This window comes from Caloenas nicobarica, chromosome Z (genome assembly GCF_036013445.1).
Source record: "Caloenas nicobarica isolate bCalNic1 chromosome Z, bCalNic1.hap1, whole genome shotgun sequence".
NCBI classification, from domain to species: Eukaryota; Metazoa; Chordata; class Aves; order Columbiformes; family Columbidae; genus Caloenas; species Caloenas nicobarica.
The window spans coordinates 73889646-73907707 of record NC_088284.1 but is presented as its reverse complement, the minus strand read 5'-3'; the positions used below and the strand labels follow the sequence as shown (position 1 = coordinate 73907707).

General features: G+C 38.9%; 1 protein-coding gene across 1 annotated transcript in view; it reads left to right on the top strand.

The window, feature by feature from the left end:
- Positions 1–10949, top strand: part of SUSD1 (sushi domain containing 1) — a 43548-nt gene extending 32599 nt beyond the window's left edge. Inside the window, exons 14-16 of the mRNA XM_065656700.1 lie at positions 4324–4363; positions 7226–7319; positions 9964–10949. Coding sequence (XP_065512772.1) covers positions 4324–4363; positions 7226–7319; positions 9964–10102 — 273 coding nt within the window. The 3' untranslated portion in view covers positions 10103–10949. The remainder of the gene's footprint in view (positions 1–4323; positions 4364–7225; positions 7320–9963) is intronic.
- The last annotated feature ends 7113 nt before the right edge of the window (positions 10950–18062 follow it).

Here is an 18062-nt window from a genome sequence, read left to right as displayed (position 1 = left end):
TGTCCTCAGTAACTGAGAGTGTCTTTATTGAGCCAGAAGTTAATGAAAGAGATTAGTATGAGAATATGAAAATTGCTCCTTAGCAATGAAAAACTCCGCCATTTTTTAATTTAATGTTTTATAGCGAAGTATTCTGGTTCTCCAAATGACAAGGAAAAATACATTTTATTGTGTGTCTTACCTTCCAAGTAGCAATGAATCTCAACTCCAGCTCTCTTGGGAAGGCCTTCTGGAAAAAAAGCATATCACTAGCATTATTTTTTGTAATTTTAAAGTAAATACGTATTTTAATTAGAAACAAAAATACATCTCACCTGTTTAGTGCTCCAGTGTTTCGCCTCCCATTATGTCGTTATGCCAGTAGTTTTCTAGCCATTATCTATCTCAGGGGTCAACAGCTTGTAATTTTTTATAACATAAGTCTCAGCAGTGGGAAGTTTTTCTCATGTGGGCCAGGTGGTAGATTTTTCATGTGCATACAGTTCCTGAATGTCAAAAATAGAAACAGAACAAAGCAACCTATACTAAATTAAAACACGCTTAAACAGCGCCTCACCCTGCCACCGCAAAAAAATAAAATAGAGTTTTGCGCTTTATGTATAGAGCACAAAGTAGGGAGGCATGCAAAAAGTCATCTGTGAGTCACTTGTAAATAATTCTCTACAATCTTGGAAGCCTACACCCAAATCTCAGTAAGTGAAAACAACTTCTATTAAGAAATGTAACTCTGCTTCAGTCCAAAGTGAGTGAAGTAAAACAAGTACATGTAATAGCTGTTACTGGTATCTGCTGGTCTGTGCAGTGTATGTTTTCTGTGATATCTACTTTAACAATAGTGTAAGAAGCTTTTATAGCACAGATAAGGTGTTTTCTGATCCTGATACAAGTCTGTTGTCATAAATTTTTAATTGTGTGAGTGAATAAGTAGGGAAATGACATTTGAAAGCATTCAGTTCATAAATAATGTTAAGTTAGCCCAAAATATCCTGGAATTTGGACAACTGTAAATTTTAGAGAAATTTACTCTGTGGAGCAGGATTGTTAATCAGTCAAATGTATACAAGTTTAGCCTCTTCAGGCACTCCGAAATACATCCTTGGGCTCAGTTTATGTATACTTGGGCTTTATGCACTGGTTTCCCTAGCTCTTTCCCTTCAATATTTCCTGATACTGAGGAACATTTCCTATTGTTACTTGTGCTGAGGCTTTTCTTGCTCAGAACAGTGCAGATTGCTTATGCATCTCTGACAGCTCTTTGTTAAACTGCTTCTAGATTACATTATTCTTTCTGTTTCATATAAATTATTTCCTGATGTTTCATCTCCAGCATTGCCAGATATCTTTTCTAGGCCACTGATTTAATGGAATATTATTACTGTTATTTGCAGAAGTCACTCTTTGCTTCCTTCCATTTAAAATGCATCAGCTTCTTGGTATACACTTTTCTGTGTGACTTTCATTACTTGACGAAGTACACAAAGTTACATACAACATTTATAAATAATTGTAAGGATTGCAAATACCAAACAGCTTTGGTTCCCAGCTATTCTTTGAAATAGGACTTAGACATGTGGCTCAGAACTACTGGTTTATCTTCAATTATCATGCCCTTGTATTTTGTGTCATTGTTGGTACTAAGAAGTTAAAGAAATTCTGATCTATAAGTTGAGGGTTGTTGAGTTCTGAGAATTTCCGAAAATCTGATTACTTAGGTAACTGAATTTGTATTCAAGAGTTAATACTTAAAAGTCTACTTTAAAAAAAAAACCAAACTGCTCTTTAATTGGCCCTCAATTATTAACACATGTGAAATCAGCATTTCCGTAGTGTATTTTACTTGTGAACACATTTCCACTTGAATACAGACACATTAGAAATATAGGTCATAACCTCCTAACTCATCTTGCCTTTATTGTACTTTTATGTTCTGTCATCCTTCAGAGCCTCTTCTGGCTCCAGACCCCTTCATGCTGAGAATGGTGTGATTTCTACAATACATGCTGCAAAATCATGGCTTGGTTGTGACTTTTTATTGCCATTATTCCTCAGTAGAACTGACTTTTTTTTTTTTTGTGGTGAGGGTGGGCAATCGGATACAATTGTGTGGACACAGTTGAGACAAGTAAGCTGTCCCGTTTCACTGAAAACATGTACATTAATCCCCGTCTCAGATTTGGAGGACCTAAGAAAGGTGTCTGCTGTGTGGTTTTTTTATTTTCAGTTTATTTTTCAAGGTAGAGGATTTAAAACGCGTATTTAATTTGTACAGGATGTTCACATGTGTTAAAAGGCTGATCTGAGGAGATCGTTGAGGATGTAGAAGGAAAGCAGTTAGGAAGTTGGAGATAATGGAAATTACCATTTTCCATATTACTGAATTTGGCAGTTGGACTATGGGGATAATGGAGACCAAGGGAGGATTTGGGAACAAACAAGAATTTACTGTCATTATCATGAAAACCTTACTGAAGTGGAACAAATTGTCCACCCTTGGAGGTGTCCTGCTCCATGAGGGATACTGCTAATTAAATAACTCAGACCCATCTGGTACCTATTTTAATCTCCAATTATTACTTTGTGGATTCCATGCTGAGCAGAGAACCAAGGCTCATACTGAAGGACAAGAACTAAACAAGAAATGTTAGGAGTTTAAACTTATTTGACATCAATTTCTTTAGCTAAACTTATTTGAGATTAATTTATTTAGCATACATTTTGTTTAGTGTCAGCATCAGCTTTTTTGGATCAAACAATTTATGCATGCAACAGGAGTAAGAGCAGGCCTGTGAAAGTTGAAAATGACACACAGTCTTCTCAGGAAAAATGCTGTAAGCTTTTTGAAAAATTGGAATCAAAATGACCCTGATTGTGAGAAGAGTATGTTAAAATTAGCCTAATAAAAAATCAGATGAGAAATGTGTATATGCATGGCAAAAACTTTTTCTCTTTTCTCCAGAACTCTTTTTAAGTATGTGGCTGTGGAAGGGGTTTCTATCTCCACTTTAGCTACCTGTGAATATCCAGGTTGAAATATGGACTTTGAGATCTATGGACATTCAAGTATTTGGAGGAGTAATTTCACTGATAACTTTCTGGGAAGGTGCTAATTCATCAGAGGAAGGGATTTATGATTTAGTACAAGGTGCAGATCAGTGCGATGCTGAGATTCCTGGGACCTCTGTAACTTCTCAGATATGCAGGAGATGACTGATTTCCTGCAAACTGCAGCATGCCACAGAGGTAGCTATTTCAAGATGATGGCACTCACAACCTTGCCTCCAGAATTTGGCATTTGGTTGAGTTTTTATATCCACCCCTTGTTCCTTTTTCTCCCTCTCCTAAGAGGATTTTCTTTGTCAGTGTTTTGTCTTTTTAAATAACCAAAAACATCTTATAAAAAATTAGTTTAAGAAACACTGAGATTCCACAATTCAGCATGCAGACACACAAAAGTAAGATTAAGCTTATAAATCTGCCTTTGTCCTTTTGTGCAAATGCCTCAAAATGTAGCCTTCAATCTTATGGAAACATGTTATCCAGAGGAACATAATACACATTTTGCCAAAACATGAAAAATATATGTGTATGTATTCTATGAATGTCTGTGAAAGTCATTTAGGAGGAAAGTACGCATAGAAGCAGTACAAAAATAGACTTCTCAGTAATTATACAATAGACAATAGAACTTAGAATAGAACTTCTTGTCTATGTATGAGTGCGAAGTGCTGGAGAGGAAAAGCTCTGCAGTGGCCAAAGCTTACTGTGAAAAACCCACAAACTTGTTAAACAAATGCAAAGATATTGCTGATAAACTTTTATTCAACTATTGTGAACGTTAACTACTATAAGTATTCAATACAAATTGTTAAAAATCACCAAGCAAGTTGTCATAACTGAAGAAACCCTCCATCTAATGTTTGAAAAAAATGCCATTAAGTACCATATTTTAACATGTGTTCTAAATGGAGATAGAGTTAATACATCATATTCACCCTTATCTTAGCATTTAATAAATTCTGAATTCTTATCCAAGCAGCTTCAAAGATCCTTTCACGTTACTTGTGTGCCTAGGTTGTAGAAAGAAAGGAAGAGTGATGATCTAAAAGACTAGAGCCCAACTTTCGTCAAAGCTCTGTTTCAAATCTTATCTTTATATTTTATAATCTTTTCAGACAAGCCAGAGGCTGCTACCAGGGAAATAACAAACTCCATTTCCAGTAGTAATAAAATACATTATGTTGTGGATGGCTGCTCTTGCAAAGGGTGATAGTGTTAATAAATTTCTCTTATGAGAAACAGTGATTTTTATATTTTCTTTTTCAGGTGAGAACACAGTCCTGTGCTGTTTGGGCACAAATTAAAAGTAAGTCAGTTTTTCCTTCAATGAGACAACAGAAGTTTCGTGGCTTTGCTTGGCAGCATGAATTAATAATTGCTGTGGCTGTTTCCATTTGGTATTCCATTCTAATTGATTCAGTAATCCATTCTAAAGCGGATTCTCTGGTTTATCCCTCATTTTCAGTATTGCTCTTTCTATGCATCACTTCTAAATCTTTACAGCAATTTTTGTGTACAAAGGGTCTGTAGCACTGATGTGAAATTTTAGAGGTCTGTTTTAAGATAGTTCCGTATTGATACAAAGATATTTTTGTAAACAAAAAAAAATTCTAGGTTTTAGAAGCCACATGATTTATTTTGGTATGTTTGGTCCTTGGAGAATTAAGTCCTTTTATGAACTAAAGAAAATAAGAGATGCTATGCAAAAACGACTAATTTTTGTGCTTGGTAGTACAGTTTCTTAGAAGTATACTGCCATAACTGTAAAAGCCAATTAATTTCTCAGGATGGTTTTATCCTTGTTTTTCTTTTTGACTATAAAATGTTGCCTGTGAATGAGTTTACCTCAGAGGAGTTTGGAATCCACTAGACATTAAGTTTCCATCCTTTCCACCATGATAGAAAGTACTCTGTTCACTCTCTCTTTGCAAAATGCAAACATTAGTTTCTCCTGACAAAGTAGAACCACTGGAGTCCCCTACAAACTCTAAATTCTGCCTTTGAGTTGAAATACTCACAAATTGGTGTTAGAAAATGCAGTCACTCTGGAAGCAATACTTTGGAATGATAATAAATCATGTGGTGCCTGGAGCACCTGAGGTGCATCTCCTCTACTGTTCACAAAACCTCGTGTGACTGTTGCTATTACTGATCTTCTGGTGACAGCTGTATGTTTATTTCTAGGTTGCGTTTTGTTGTTTACTCTTGTGACATGTTTCATTTACTTAGAATAACTAATTTGGGCAGTTTGTGGTTGTGGATGCTTGGCTTAGTATCAAGGATTCCCTAGATATGAGGGCTCCATTGCTAGAACTGTACAGGCAAGAGCTGTAAAATAACTCTGGAAAGACAGAAAACTGTCCTCTTCTGAATTTGTCATTTATGAGCTTACAGAGCATCATCAGAGACTGTCTTACATATTTGGCGGATTTTGGTCTTGGGATTGAAAGAATGGGCATTGGAAGACGGGAATAGGACAGGTCAGGCCTTTGGCTTTCTGTTGTAAATCTGTTTGCCTTCATATTGAATGAACTTCCAGCCAAAAGGCATCTGTGACCTGATGTACTTCTGCAGCTGGAGAGGCTAAGAGTATTTTTGGCTCACTGAATCCATTGAGGAGTGTTTCTTAATTCAACTTGTGTGGAAGGCAAATCTGTAAATTGAATCTAAAGTAAATTGGCCTGTTTCACATGCTGTCTAGACAAAGCTACGCATTGCATGATAAATCATTGCCATAAAAAGTGGTAGAAAGCTGTTAAAAGCACACTTCCTTCTGTCACAAATAAGTAAAAGGAATTTTGAGGATGTTTCACCAAATATACTCTACAATTTATAGGGAAGACAGTTCTGTCACTTCTATGGAAGGCTCTCATCTGGCCTACAGATGCATAATTTGCTTATGGAAACTGGTGTTACAGTGCTATAAGGACAGGGATAACTTTAACCAAAACTGAACATTCTTGTAGGTTGAACAGATTTTCCTTGTAGAGTCCCTGTTTGAAATTCTTTATTTTGCCAGACTGACAGCAAGTTTACTAGGTGAGGGGTGCTGCACAGATATGAGTGGTGCTTCATCAAGCAGTATTACGCAAAGATGGTAAACTGGCCAGGTTCTTTTTATGACTTTGTATGATTTTTTGTGCTTCAGATCAATTGTCGAGGATGTTTTGAGTGAATGCCCAGCCAGCTTTGTGCCTGTGCATTCAGATGAGCCAAAAAAGGGTTCAGTTTAAGTAAAAGAAGTAGCTTTTCTGGTGTTCAGGCACTTGGATTCTCATCATGGACATACACAGTATTTTTACTGAATAAGTGCCATTTTTACAAAAGTTAAAACTTTTGCTAAAACATTAAATACTCGTGCTTGCAATATTTGACAGCAAGCAGAGTTGCAGAATGTTGCATCCTAGATGCCTGTGAGAAATCCACTAAGAAATACAGGGTATTTCAAAAATATGGACCCCAATATACTGCTTTGAAACTGGGTCCATCTTTTTGAAACACCATGTAGGTAACCTTTGACTAATGCTGAAGATGCAGTGGAGGTGGTGGGAAGCAATTGAGTTTCTATTTTCTCAGGTTATCTTCACCAGTAGTTCTCAGTAATTCTGGGTTTGACAGCAAATCACTGTAAGCCTTCTGTTCTGTCCCTGGGTGGGTTTCAGTATTATGGGCTTGGGTAAGGCTGTAATTGCCAGGCTTATGTCTGTCACTTGCTGGGGTCAGGGGTAGAAAAAAAAAGAATGGGGAAGAGCAGTCATGCCCAGATCATAAAAAAATTGAAGGAGATGCATCAAGTCGTTTAATAAAGCACTAGGATTTTCTGGCAGCAGAGATGACCTTGGCGTATGATTTGGATTGAAATTGCCAGTGGTGAGCAGCAGAAATGTTGACATTGAGTATCTGAATTTAAAAAAAAAAAAAAAAAAGGCAGAGTACTCTGGAATGGAGAAGTATAATTAAATTTTTGAGATATACACCACTTAATGTTCCTCAACTGGACAGTAACTACTAGATAGTAAGTTCCATTACTACTTAACTGAGCAGTAAGTCCAGCATTTGAGTTTTGTTACAGAACTTTAGCTTTGAGCAGACTTAATTGGTCAGCCACCAGACTGAAGCTATACTATTTGATGTTCATTCGTTTGAATTGTTTGATATTTTATTTCAGATTTATCACCCACTCTGCAATATATGACTGCTGTTGGATTAGGGTCAGTTGCTGCTGTCTGCCTTATACTGTTCCTGTCGTTCTCAGCAGCACGGTATGTATCGTTATTAACTCCAGTTTTGCAGTCCTCCAGCACAAAGCTTATGTGTTTGTCTTTTCAGATTTTTTTTTTTTGCCAACCTGCTTGGTTTAGGCCTCTTAGGTGGTTAGAAACTATTATCAAAAATTCCTTCAGTGACCATTAATGCTGTCCATTGCTTGAACTGATGCCCTCTATGTCTATGCAATCACTGGCAAAACATCTGAAATGTATGGGGCTCATCTTAATGAAGGATTCTGACAGTAGGTAGCACCAGGAATTTAGTTCAAAGGTGTTTTGATTTAATGATAACTAAATAAGCAAAGTTTATATCCTGTGCTACTCTAAAAGTGAATTCTTTTCAACAGAAACATTGATGTACTTTTCTTAGGTGAGGAGCCAATTCCCAACTTTATTCAAAAGGTCTAGAAGGATTGTTTTTCACTAGCAGTTGATCTTTAGCTAAAGGCCACAACAAAAACCTGTTAGAATTTCGTAAGAAATTGATTTCTTTCTGTTTCATGATCCATCATGCAGGGGCAGTAACTTTATAACTGTCCTCCTTTCAAAGGTAAAAAAAAGTGTGCCTTTAAATAATTGTGAATGTCTATGTATGTGTAAAATCAGACTAAAATATGTCTTTGTTGTTGGTTTAATATGTTTATCTCTAAGAATAGTCTTGTGACTTACGTCCCTGGAATGGTTGGGAACCTCCAACTTGGGGGCTGTGAAGCTGAGCATTGATCTGTTAAGCTGCTTATTTGGCATTCAGAAATAGAAGGAGCTAGTCTTATACAGGGCTGGAGAAATTAGGATCATTTGTAGTTGTCTAAATTTCAAATCTGTTCTTACAATCTAAATTCCAAATTAAAGATTCCACAGTGTCTTTCTTTAAGTAATTAAAGAAAGGGATCTCAGGGTTCCCTTGGCAATAGGATGCAGTGGTAAACTTGAGCTTGCAGTCTTGATTGTTCTGAAAAGCGTTGTCATAGTCAGCTTTGATGTTTGAGGCAGAAGGGGCTATAACTGTCTTGGTGTCAGAACTAGCACTCCTGGCAGAGGGCTCGTTGCAGGAGGAAGGGCATCCCTGGGCTGCCATAGTGTGAAAGGCTTCTCCATTATTTCATTTTCTCTGGTGAAAATGTGACAGAGGGATATAAATACTTTTTAAAACTATGTCAAATCAATTAGCATAATGGTGATAGGAGAACTGTTTAAGATAATAGGCAGTACTGGAAGAATCATGTGTGAATATGAACCAGTTGTGAATGAGTGTAGAGATTAGATCCTGAACTTCCATTTCAGTCTTCTTTTAAAAGGAGTGAGACAGAATCCTTGGCAGAAATTAAAGCTGCCCCATCCCAGTAGGAGACAGAGAAGGGAAAACCCAGATGTCATTTGTGATAAGACTCATCACAGTGCTCACAAGACATAGCTGTAATGTTCATTAATAACAAATACTCTTTTAGTTTTAAATAATCATCAGCTTAATGCATTTCTGAGTAAGAATGTAATTCGAAAAAACGCGAAATCAGTCTTCTGCCCTGTACAGTTGTAAAGCCATGGTGCTGTTTTAGGCACTGTGCTCCAAGAAAGATGTGGCTCATCAGGAAAAAGAGACAGAGGAACTTGACAAGAGAGACATGAGACCTGGCTGATCCAACTGCGAGTAGGATTAATCTGCTGGTAGGTTCCTTAGCCTGGCAGAGAAGAAACTGTGAAGAAGCATGATATACAAATACACAGAGCACCATTATAGGAAGACCAGCTTCCTCCTGTCCATAGTACCCATGGTACATGGACCATCCACCGGCAGTATACCCCTGTGCTTCCGAACAGTAGGAAAGGGAAGCATGGGAACAGATTTCTGCGAACGCTGTAAAACCATGGCTTCTGGGTGGTCTGCAAGAGCAGGTTAAACTTTTGTCAGGAATTACACAGCTACAGCTGATCCTGCCGTGGTGTGGGGTGAATGGTGTTAGATTATTTCTTGGGGTCCCTGTAAGCTTTCCTGTTTTGCAGCTTCCGTCACAAAGAACCACTGTATTCAAGTGCTCACCAGCTTGCCACATGTCTGCTTCCTCAAATATTATGTTACTGTAGTGGGACAGATTGTGAATTCCCACTAGCTTGGTTGCTGACAGCAGCTTTAACTGTTCCTCAGTTAGTAAAAGCCTGACACTGGATTCACAAAACACACAGCCTGACTGACTGCTGATGTCCTTAGATATTATCAGGTTTTTTTCATTTTAAAAATGCATTACCCCATAGTTGTTATTATTAAGGTGCCTTGTCACACACTGACCTGTCTTCATTCCTTCTAATCCTTTGCTTCATTTAATATGTGATGCCCATTCAGATGCATAAGGACAGTGTCAGAACTTCAGCTTTCTGAAGGTCTGTATTGGGCATGAGTTGTCAATGCCAAGGTTTACATAGGTCAGGTCGTCCTCAGACCCTATTGGAATGCTTCCTACCCATCTTGCACTGGCTGCAATCTTCAGAATTTGTACCAGCACCTCAGGTCTTCAAAAAACTTTAGAAACTCTGTCATTTATTCCATCACATGTATGATGCACGTTTTCTGTCAGGTTCACACTTGAGTCTTGACTGGTTTTTGAAGTATTTTTTTTTTAACTGGAATTTTTTCTTTCCACAGCTCTTATCTCCACAGCACAGTGCACTCCCCGCCTGCAGCCTTAGCCTGCGAGGCTGTACATCTATCTGCTACAATGGACGTGGCACAAACAGGGATTACATCGTCATTCATAGAGACTGAAAACGCCTCTCTTCTCTGATGTGTTATCCTCTGAAGTCAGCATAGAGAAAATGCACTTTTCTTACCAAAGCCAACATCTATTGGTTATGGATGTATCTGCACGACACATATGTACTGTAGCATGGGCAACTGGAATGTGTTTGTAACTGGGAGTGAGATGTTTGTTGTCTCCCCTTGTTTCCAGATGGCGTAATATATAAAGGAAAACCTTCCTTAACAAACAGGTTTGTGTTAGAGACATTAACATGTGTCCTGTGTGTTGGCCACCAACTTTCAGCTAGTCCAGCCACGTGAATGCCTGATGATAAGTGTCTGTATTGTACTTTATTACACGAATAATCCTCTGATTCAGTTGAGACTGTCTGAGGATGAACTGCTACTTTAGGTACCTTAGGACAAAGAAACTGGCCCATTATGAGAGAAAATGCACACCAGCCCTTATATCAGATAAAGTGCTTATTGTACTTCCGAAGTATCAACGTTGAAGACTTTAATCAGTCATGGGTAATGGTACTTCAGTAACAAGTACAGAATCGTTAGCCATGAAATTGTCACATTTAAATAGTGTCAGCAACAGATGTGTTCCAGAGATACTGCAGTCATTGCTCATAGCAATTAGCAGTAATTGCAAATAATATACCAATCTATAAAATGGCAGGGTTTTTTTGCCAAAAAGCTGAGTAGTTTTAATGGCATGTGAAACTAATCGAAATAAGGAACTATCTGTGTTAAGTGCAGTTTTGTTAATTTCTGTTCTATAATTACAGCTGAATAAAGCCATTAAATCATTGTCTGGTTAATGAGCTGGTGCGTAACATCTGGTTAGAGTCAATAAAGTACAATTAATCAATTTCCTATGGCATACTCCCAGTTAATATTTTTCTTCTGTAAGAAAGAATCAAGTGTCTTAGTTCCACTCCTGCTCAGAAGTTGCTTTGAGATATATTAGCAAAATCATTTTCTGTTAACTGTTGAAATAAAGAACAAGAGTTTTTTGTAATTTTTTCCAAGTTATGTTTTGTGTTTTAGCATTTTTAATATATTACGCACCTTCTTGGAATTTTAAATGTTTCTGATTCCCGCTGGCTTTATAATTTTAGATGTTCTGTCTCTCTAGGTGGTGTAACTCCTTTTTTGGTATTTAAAAAGGGTATTTTAAAGTGTAACAGCAGACTTCATAGTTGGTAGCAGGGAGGAATTACAGTCAGAGTTACATGAGAGAGTTTTTAGCTGTTGCATCTACCTGGGATGCTTTTTTCAAATCTGAGCAGATACCATTTCTGTTACCCAGCATTTCCACTGCTCACTAAATCTGCCCTTCAAGTTAAGTTTTCAGTAGTTAAGAGCTGAGTAAGAACTCCTTTGTCTACATTAGTGATTAAGAGTTGGTAATGTTTTCCTTCGCTGGTGAAAGAGCAACTGTTCATGCTGGGTTACTCGTACTTGATTTTTTTCTGCTGTGGAATGCATTCTCACACATTCTGCTCGTAATTCCCTTTCTCAATGGAACAGGTTGCCAGGGTTTGGCACAGCAGTATATACTTCTGCATTCCGGTTCATTTTCCAGCAGCTCTGGTCCTGTGGAGTTCATGAGCAGCTGTTTGTGAGTAAGGGAGAGCTGGAGAGACAGGAAATTATTTAAAGGGACAGAGGTGCCATCCTCTGAAAGAAAAAATCGTCCACCTTTTATTAAACCAGTTCCAGTACGTTATGCAAGACCAGGAACATGAAGTCCATCGTGTGAGTGGGTATAGTCGGAAAGTTGGAGGTCTACATGTAACCTTCATCAAGTAGTTTCTTTTCTGTGTGCCTCTTCCTTACCTAGCTTGTCTCTTCTTAATGTTTTCAGACCAAGGTTTCTTTTCACCAAATATCCACATAGTGTATTTAACTGACTCATTTGGACATCTCTGCGTAGCAGAGCAGTGCAGCTTATTAATACCCAGGAACAGACCGGTGACAGAGAAGCCATCAGGCAGGACTCCTTGCCATCTTAAGTTCTCCAAGACAGCTACAGTCCTGCAAGTTTCCCTCTTCGCCTCCTTGCTTACTCTTGGCAGCCTGACCTCTGGCTGTGAGCCTGGCTTCATCTGTTGTGTACTTATCTTCCTTCCATCTACATCTGTTTCAGTTTAATGTGGGAAGCATAGAGAAATAATTTAGCCTTGCCCTCCTCAGAGAATTGTGCAAATGTTAACAGTTCTTTTGTTACAGCCTCTGTCTTTCAAAAATATTGCTCTATTGCTCTCAGGCTTTCCAGTTATATTTTTAAAATTATTTTTTAGGGAAAGTAAAAAGTTTTAAACAGTAGGAAATTCAGAAGTAGCTAGAATAGAAGAAGGTTATTAAAAGTTCTACTGAGAACAGCTATTGTAGGACCGGACAAAAGAGCAACATGAAATTACAGTGCCTGTACTTACTTACGTCTGTTAGAGAAACAAGCTTGTACGGTGAAATGTGTCAAGAGTACTGCTAATGAAGGCCTGTTCGCTGACATTTCATTAGAAGGAAATATGCCATTATGCTAGAAAGGGTTTCACTGCAAAATGTTTAGACTTCTGATCAGCAGATTTACAAAAATAGTTCATAGGACAAGATACTCCTAACAGGTCCCATTTTGACTGGGGCTTTGGAGTTAGAAGTGTGTGTCTGTAGGGGTGCATTTGTTACTCAGATTTGTAATCCTTGTAGTCGAATTTATGGAATGACCTAGCAGCTCTGTATTTTATACATAGCGTTCTGCCAGACTAACTGCAACATTGGTGTAATCACACCCTCATGGTGTGAGAAATTCTAGAGACATTTCTAATGATCCGTTACTGCTGTTCCTTCAGTTAACACTGAAATTCTAGTTTTTCCTCCAATGTTTTTTGTTCTGCTTCCTCTGATATGTGTTGCACACCCAGGCCAAGTAGGGTAAAGCCAACTGAAGCTGCTCTGCTTTTACTGCTGGTGTGTACCCATTCATGGTGCCATACTGAGATGTGCTATATTGAGAAACTGTTTAGTTTAGATACATACCACTGTCTGCGTTATTTTTGAAAGGTTTTTGTCTGTAGAGGAAACAGGAAGTTCCTAGCCCTGGATAAACAATTCCATATAAGCTTAAGTTAAACTATTTTTTGACTTTTTTCTGTAATAGTGAGATAACGTGCAGATTACTGTAAAAATCCAGCATTTATGAATGTAATTTTGATGGTGGGTCAAATGCAAAACCATTTTATTGTAAAATAAACTTTCTACTACGTGTCACTGATGGGTCCTTTAAATCTTTTGGTGGGATGTCTTTGATAGAGACAGCCAGAAGCCATTCAGGCTTCTTTGTTTGTTTGGGTGGTTATAGTCTCAATCAATTGTACATACAAGGCCAGGTATGTGGCCCAGTGTGCTCCTTATTTCTGCATATGATCTCAGATTTAACTGTTCTCAATCAGCATTCTTGCTTCCCAGGTCTTGTACTATTTTGCAGGGCCATTTCCTATTCAGCAGAGTTCAGCCAGAGTCCATCCTGAGCTGGCAGACCCACGATCTCTCGCACAGATGGAAGTACTTCTGTTCTAGTGACAGCATCGCTGGGAAGTTACAAAAGCCTCCAAAGAATCCAACTGTTGCGTTGCTTGGAAGGACAGAGGTGGTGCCTTTGGATGACGCTCTGAGGAGACTGTGAAATCAGCTGGTGATCTCAGAGCTGAGTTCTAGCGGAAAGGAACAAGTGTCAGAATTGCCACAGCACCTCCACGGCTGCCGTTCCTGGCAGCAGAAGAAATGTCTCTATGGACAGCTCAGACGCTTGTTTCTTTTGGCTCTGACAGAGGTGAGGTCTGAGGAGGCAGAGGGTCATGACAGTGTTCGTGGTATGGTTATTATGGAGCTATTTCCACTTTGAGGTTAACAAAAATGGTACCTTTATGGTCACAAAAAAAGGGAGACTTGCTCTGAAGTTGTTATTCCGCATCTTCCCTTTCCTCAAATGTCTATGTGTATTTTTTCCTAGAAATACTACCTTTGTTCCTGCAGCCTCACAGCTGAATAAGGAAGAGTGACCTTTTATTGGTGTTTTCCCACCTTGAGGCAGCACAATTGATGTATTTCAGTTGCAGTTAATGTTTTATGTTCCCTGGTGTCCTCGTTGGGTCACCACTTAGTGGAAAACTGTATACATTATACATGTGCAATATATACGTATGTGTATATATATATATATATATATATGTAGTTTGTTCTGTTTTTTCCATTCATTTAAGAAGTAACTGAAGATATAGTCAGAATTTTGCAGCAAGGTTGGGGAAGTTCAGTTTCTGCCCCCAGGAGTATGAAAAATATTAATAGTAGTGGGGAGCAACAGAGGAAGGATGACAGAAATAATGTCAGTTCTTAATAGTAGGCAATTTCCACAGGCCCAGAATTTCCTAAGCAGCTTTTAGGCTGGAATGTTTTAGCTTGACTTTGATGACAGTTCCTGTAAGAGTCTCTCCTGCAGCCATCCTGGGAGAAGTGAAAAGAGAGCAAAATGGATTGGAGTAGTTTGTTGAAGATGTTTCAAGATAACGGGCAGAAATCAGCTGTGCCACTGTATTGGAAAAAGCCTGATGTAACAAAAATGTAGAGGCGGTACAAGCCGGTTCCCGGCTTTACCTTTCAGCTATGTAAAATTGCTTAATCAATTTTGCTCTCGGCTAATGAAGATGTCCAGAAGTTCCATTTTGTTTTGCATTCCTCTGAATTCTGACCCATTCTAGGTATTTTATTTCCATGTGTACAGTTGGCCAGTTCTTTCCTGTAACCTGGGATGTTCATTCAGGCACACAGAGGCAGGTGAATGTGGAATTTCCAGATGACTAGCAATTGTAAATATCTGCTGAGAGGCAGATAAATAGTGCTTCAACAGCAGTTCTGCGTGTTTGCAGTATACCAGTGTGTTACTGGCAAAAGAATAAGATGATTATTGTGGGATTATGCAGCATGTTTCAGAATGTTTTGTGGCTAAATGAAATGTCTCCTTCCAGTTCTGTTAAATATTACCTTGCTCCATTTATTTCTCATGGCTTTAAGCTGCCAGATGTTAATTTTTACTACAACAAAACAGACTCAAAATTGGACAGACATCCAGCTATTCTGTGGAATTCAACTTTCTTCCCCAGATTTTCATGAAATTCCCTTGAAATTATGGAATTATCCAGGCTCTCACTTCATGCCATTTGACATTGGTCTTTCTAAATTTAGGGCAATGATACATATTTACATTAGTTTAGAATCTACTCTTATGTTTTAACTCAAGACAGACAGAGGAGACCAGACAGATGAGTACACTGTGCGTTTTCACGAGAAGATTGAAAGCAGTAGCTGTAAGAATGTTTCCTAGTATGGCCACAGCAGTACTTTAAGAATCTTCAGCAGTAATGTTATTTATCCACTGCTTTTCTGCACAGGAGGTCAGTGTGAAGCAAGGTAGAGGGGAATTTCCAGCTGCACTTTGCTTTTGTGGCTATTCCATTTGTTGTTTGAAGATGCAATTTCATCCTATTTTTTTTTTTCCTTCTTAAAAGATTTTTCTGTTGGTCAGTTCAGCAACATTTGAGATTAAACAGGATCGTTTGAGTTCGTTTAGGATCCTGTTGATCTGTTCTGCTTTCTGCTGGGACTCCTGGGAGTTTGTTTTCTCATCCTCCATCCTAATAATCACCACAGCAGAACTGATGTGTATTTTTCAAACAGACTACATTGACTGGACAAATTTTCATGTAGTGGCTTTGGTCTTTTGCAATGAAAAGCCATGCTGTCTTTGACAAGGTATAACAAGTATTTCTTATGTGATAATTTGACTTAATGCAAGCATCCGTTCTGGCTTTGCTCAGGTTCACCCTCCAAAATAAAAGGCAGAGTTTGTGCATTGAAACGGGATTGCATTTAGAGTGACAAAGTAAGGCTTAAGTGACAGTGACTTTGTAATCACAGGAGAGATGAACCAAAGTACTTGGTAGAGTACCAGCAAGCAAGAATTCTGCCTTAATACGAGAAATGATCCAATTTAATCCCATTTAGATGTCACTCTGGTTTGCGTTTATCCATAAACGTGTCCCAGCAGATGATAGTAAATCAGTGTGATAGTGAAATACATTTGTCTCCAGTCATCTTATCTGGTACCTGGAATTTCCCTTTCCAGATATTTTCCTCATAAGTCTGCCTTGGGTATTGAGTAATTGCTTCCTGTGTTTAGTCATATCTTAAAATGCTCTTTCTGTAAGGTTAAAGCCTCTGCAGTCAGGATATGCTCCTTCACAGAATCCACTAGAATCCAGTTAAATTTTTGTCAGATACCAGAGAATCCACTGTACAAGTAAACGATGTTACAAGTGTTCTATCTGTGCTTAAGGAAACGTACGATACAGTCAAATCTCTCTGTCTCTTGCATGCAGTGGAAATGACTTTACTGCTTAGTATATGATTAGTCTCCTGTGCTGCTAAGAGCCGAGCTCATTTAACAGCATGCTCAAGTTCTGTTAGAAATTCAGGTCAATCACAAGATACAAATACAAGGAAACCCAGGCTTGGCTGGGCCCAGTGTTCACAGATCTGCTTGTTATCTGAACTCTTTCAGCATGCCTGCAGGCTGTTTTCTGCAACCAATTATAGAGCACTGGTTTTTTTCAATACTCATTTGCAGTCTGTTAATTCTTAAAACCTATTATGAGAATCTGAAAATCAGTGGAGCTGAAGGCAGCTGTCATAGAGAATCATGTGTTTTTTACTAGAAAAGAGCAGTGGCATTGTCTAAACTTGTGTCTCTGAATTGAAGAAAAAACCAATGTGAGTGCAGGCTTCCTTAAGCAGGTCTTATCCAGTAGCTGCTGGTCCAGAATGATGACACGTAAGCAGAAGACGGAGATTACAGGCAGACTCGGGCTTCCTCAAGGAACAGGTTTTCCAAGTGCTCCGGTGTTCTGGGAAAGGTGGATGCAGCACAAACAATATCCAGGGAACGTGCAGTGCATAGAAGAAGGTTTACAAGCGAAATCTTGGTGTTTGTATGAGTAGAGGAAGCAAAGTGTAGAAGGCTTTAAATGTGAAGCGAGGAAATTATTAGATTCATTCAAGTAACAAAGGCTTCTCAGTCTTCTGAGTCTCAGACTTCTACAGAGGTCTTTTAATGGTGGCCTCTAAAACCATTCTCTTCATGGCATATTCATGTTCTTACACATTTAGGTTCTTTCTGGGAGCTATGCTGAATTTGCAGGTACCTACGTCTCAGACTCTGTATTAGAGGCTACTGACCATAGGTCCTTGTGTGTGTTAGCTCCAACTTATTATGATTTTTGCAGCTTGTAGTTTATGTGCTAATTCTCCTATTGCCTGGCTCTGCAAAAGTTTGCTGCTTTTTAATGAAATTTAATGAAATATAACAAGGGGAAATGTAGAGTCTTGCATCTGGGCAGGAACAACCCCAGGTTCCAGTACAGGTTGGGGAATGACCTATTAGAGAGCAGTGTAGGGGAAAGGGACCTGGGGGTCCTGGTGGGCAGCAGGATGACCACGAGCCAGCACTGTGCCCTTGTGGCCAAGAAGGCCAATGGCATCCTGGGGTGTATTAGAAGGGGGGTGGTTAGTAGGTCCAGAGAGGTTCTCCTTCCCCTCTACTCTGCCCTGGTGAGACCTCATCTGGAATATTGTGTCCAGTTCTGGGCCCCTCAGTTCCAGAAGGACAGGGAACTGCTGGAGAGAGTCCAGTGCAGGGCCACAAAGATGATTAAGGGAGTGGAGCATCTCCCTTATGAGGAAAGGCTGAGGGAGCTGGGGCTCTTTAGCTTGGAGAAGAGGAGACTGAGGGGTGACCTCATCAATGTTTATAAATATATAAAGGGTGGGTGTCACGAGGATGGAGCCAGGCTCTTCTCGGTGACAACCAACAGTAAGACAAGGGGTAATGGGTTCAAGCTGGAACACAAGAGGTTCCACTTAAATGTGAGAAGAAACTTCTTCTC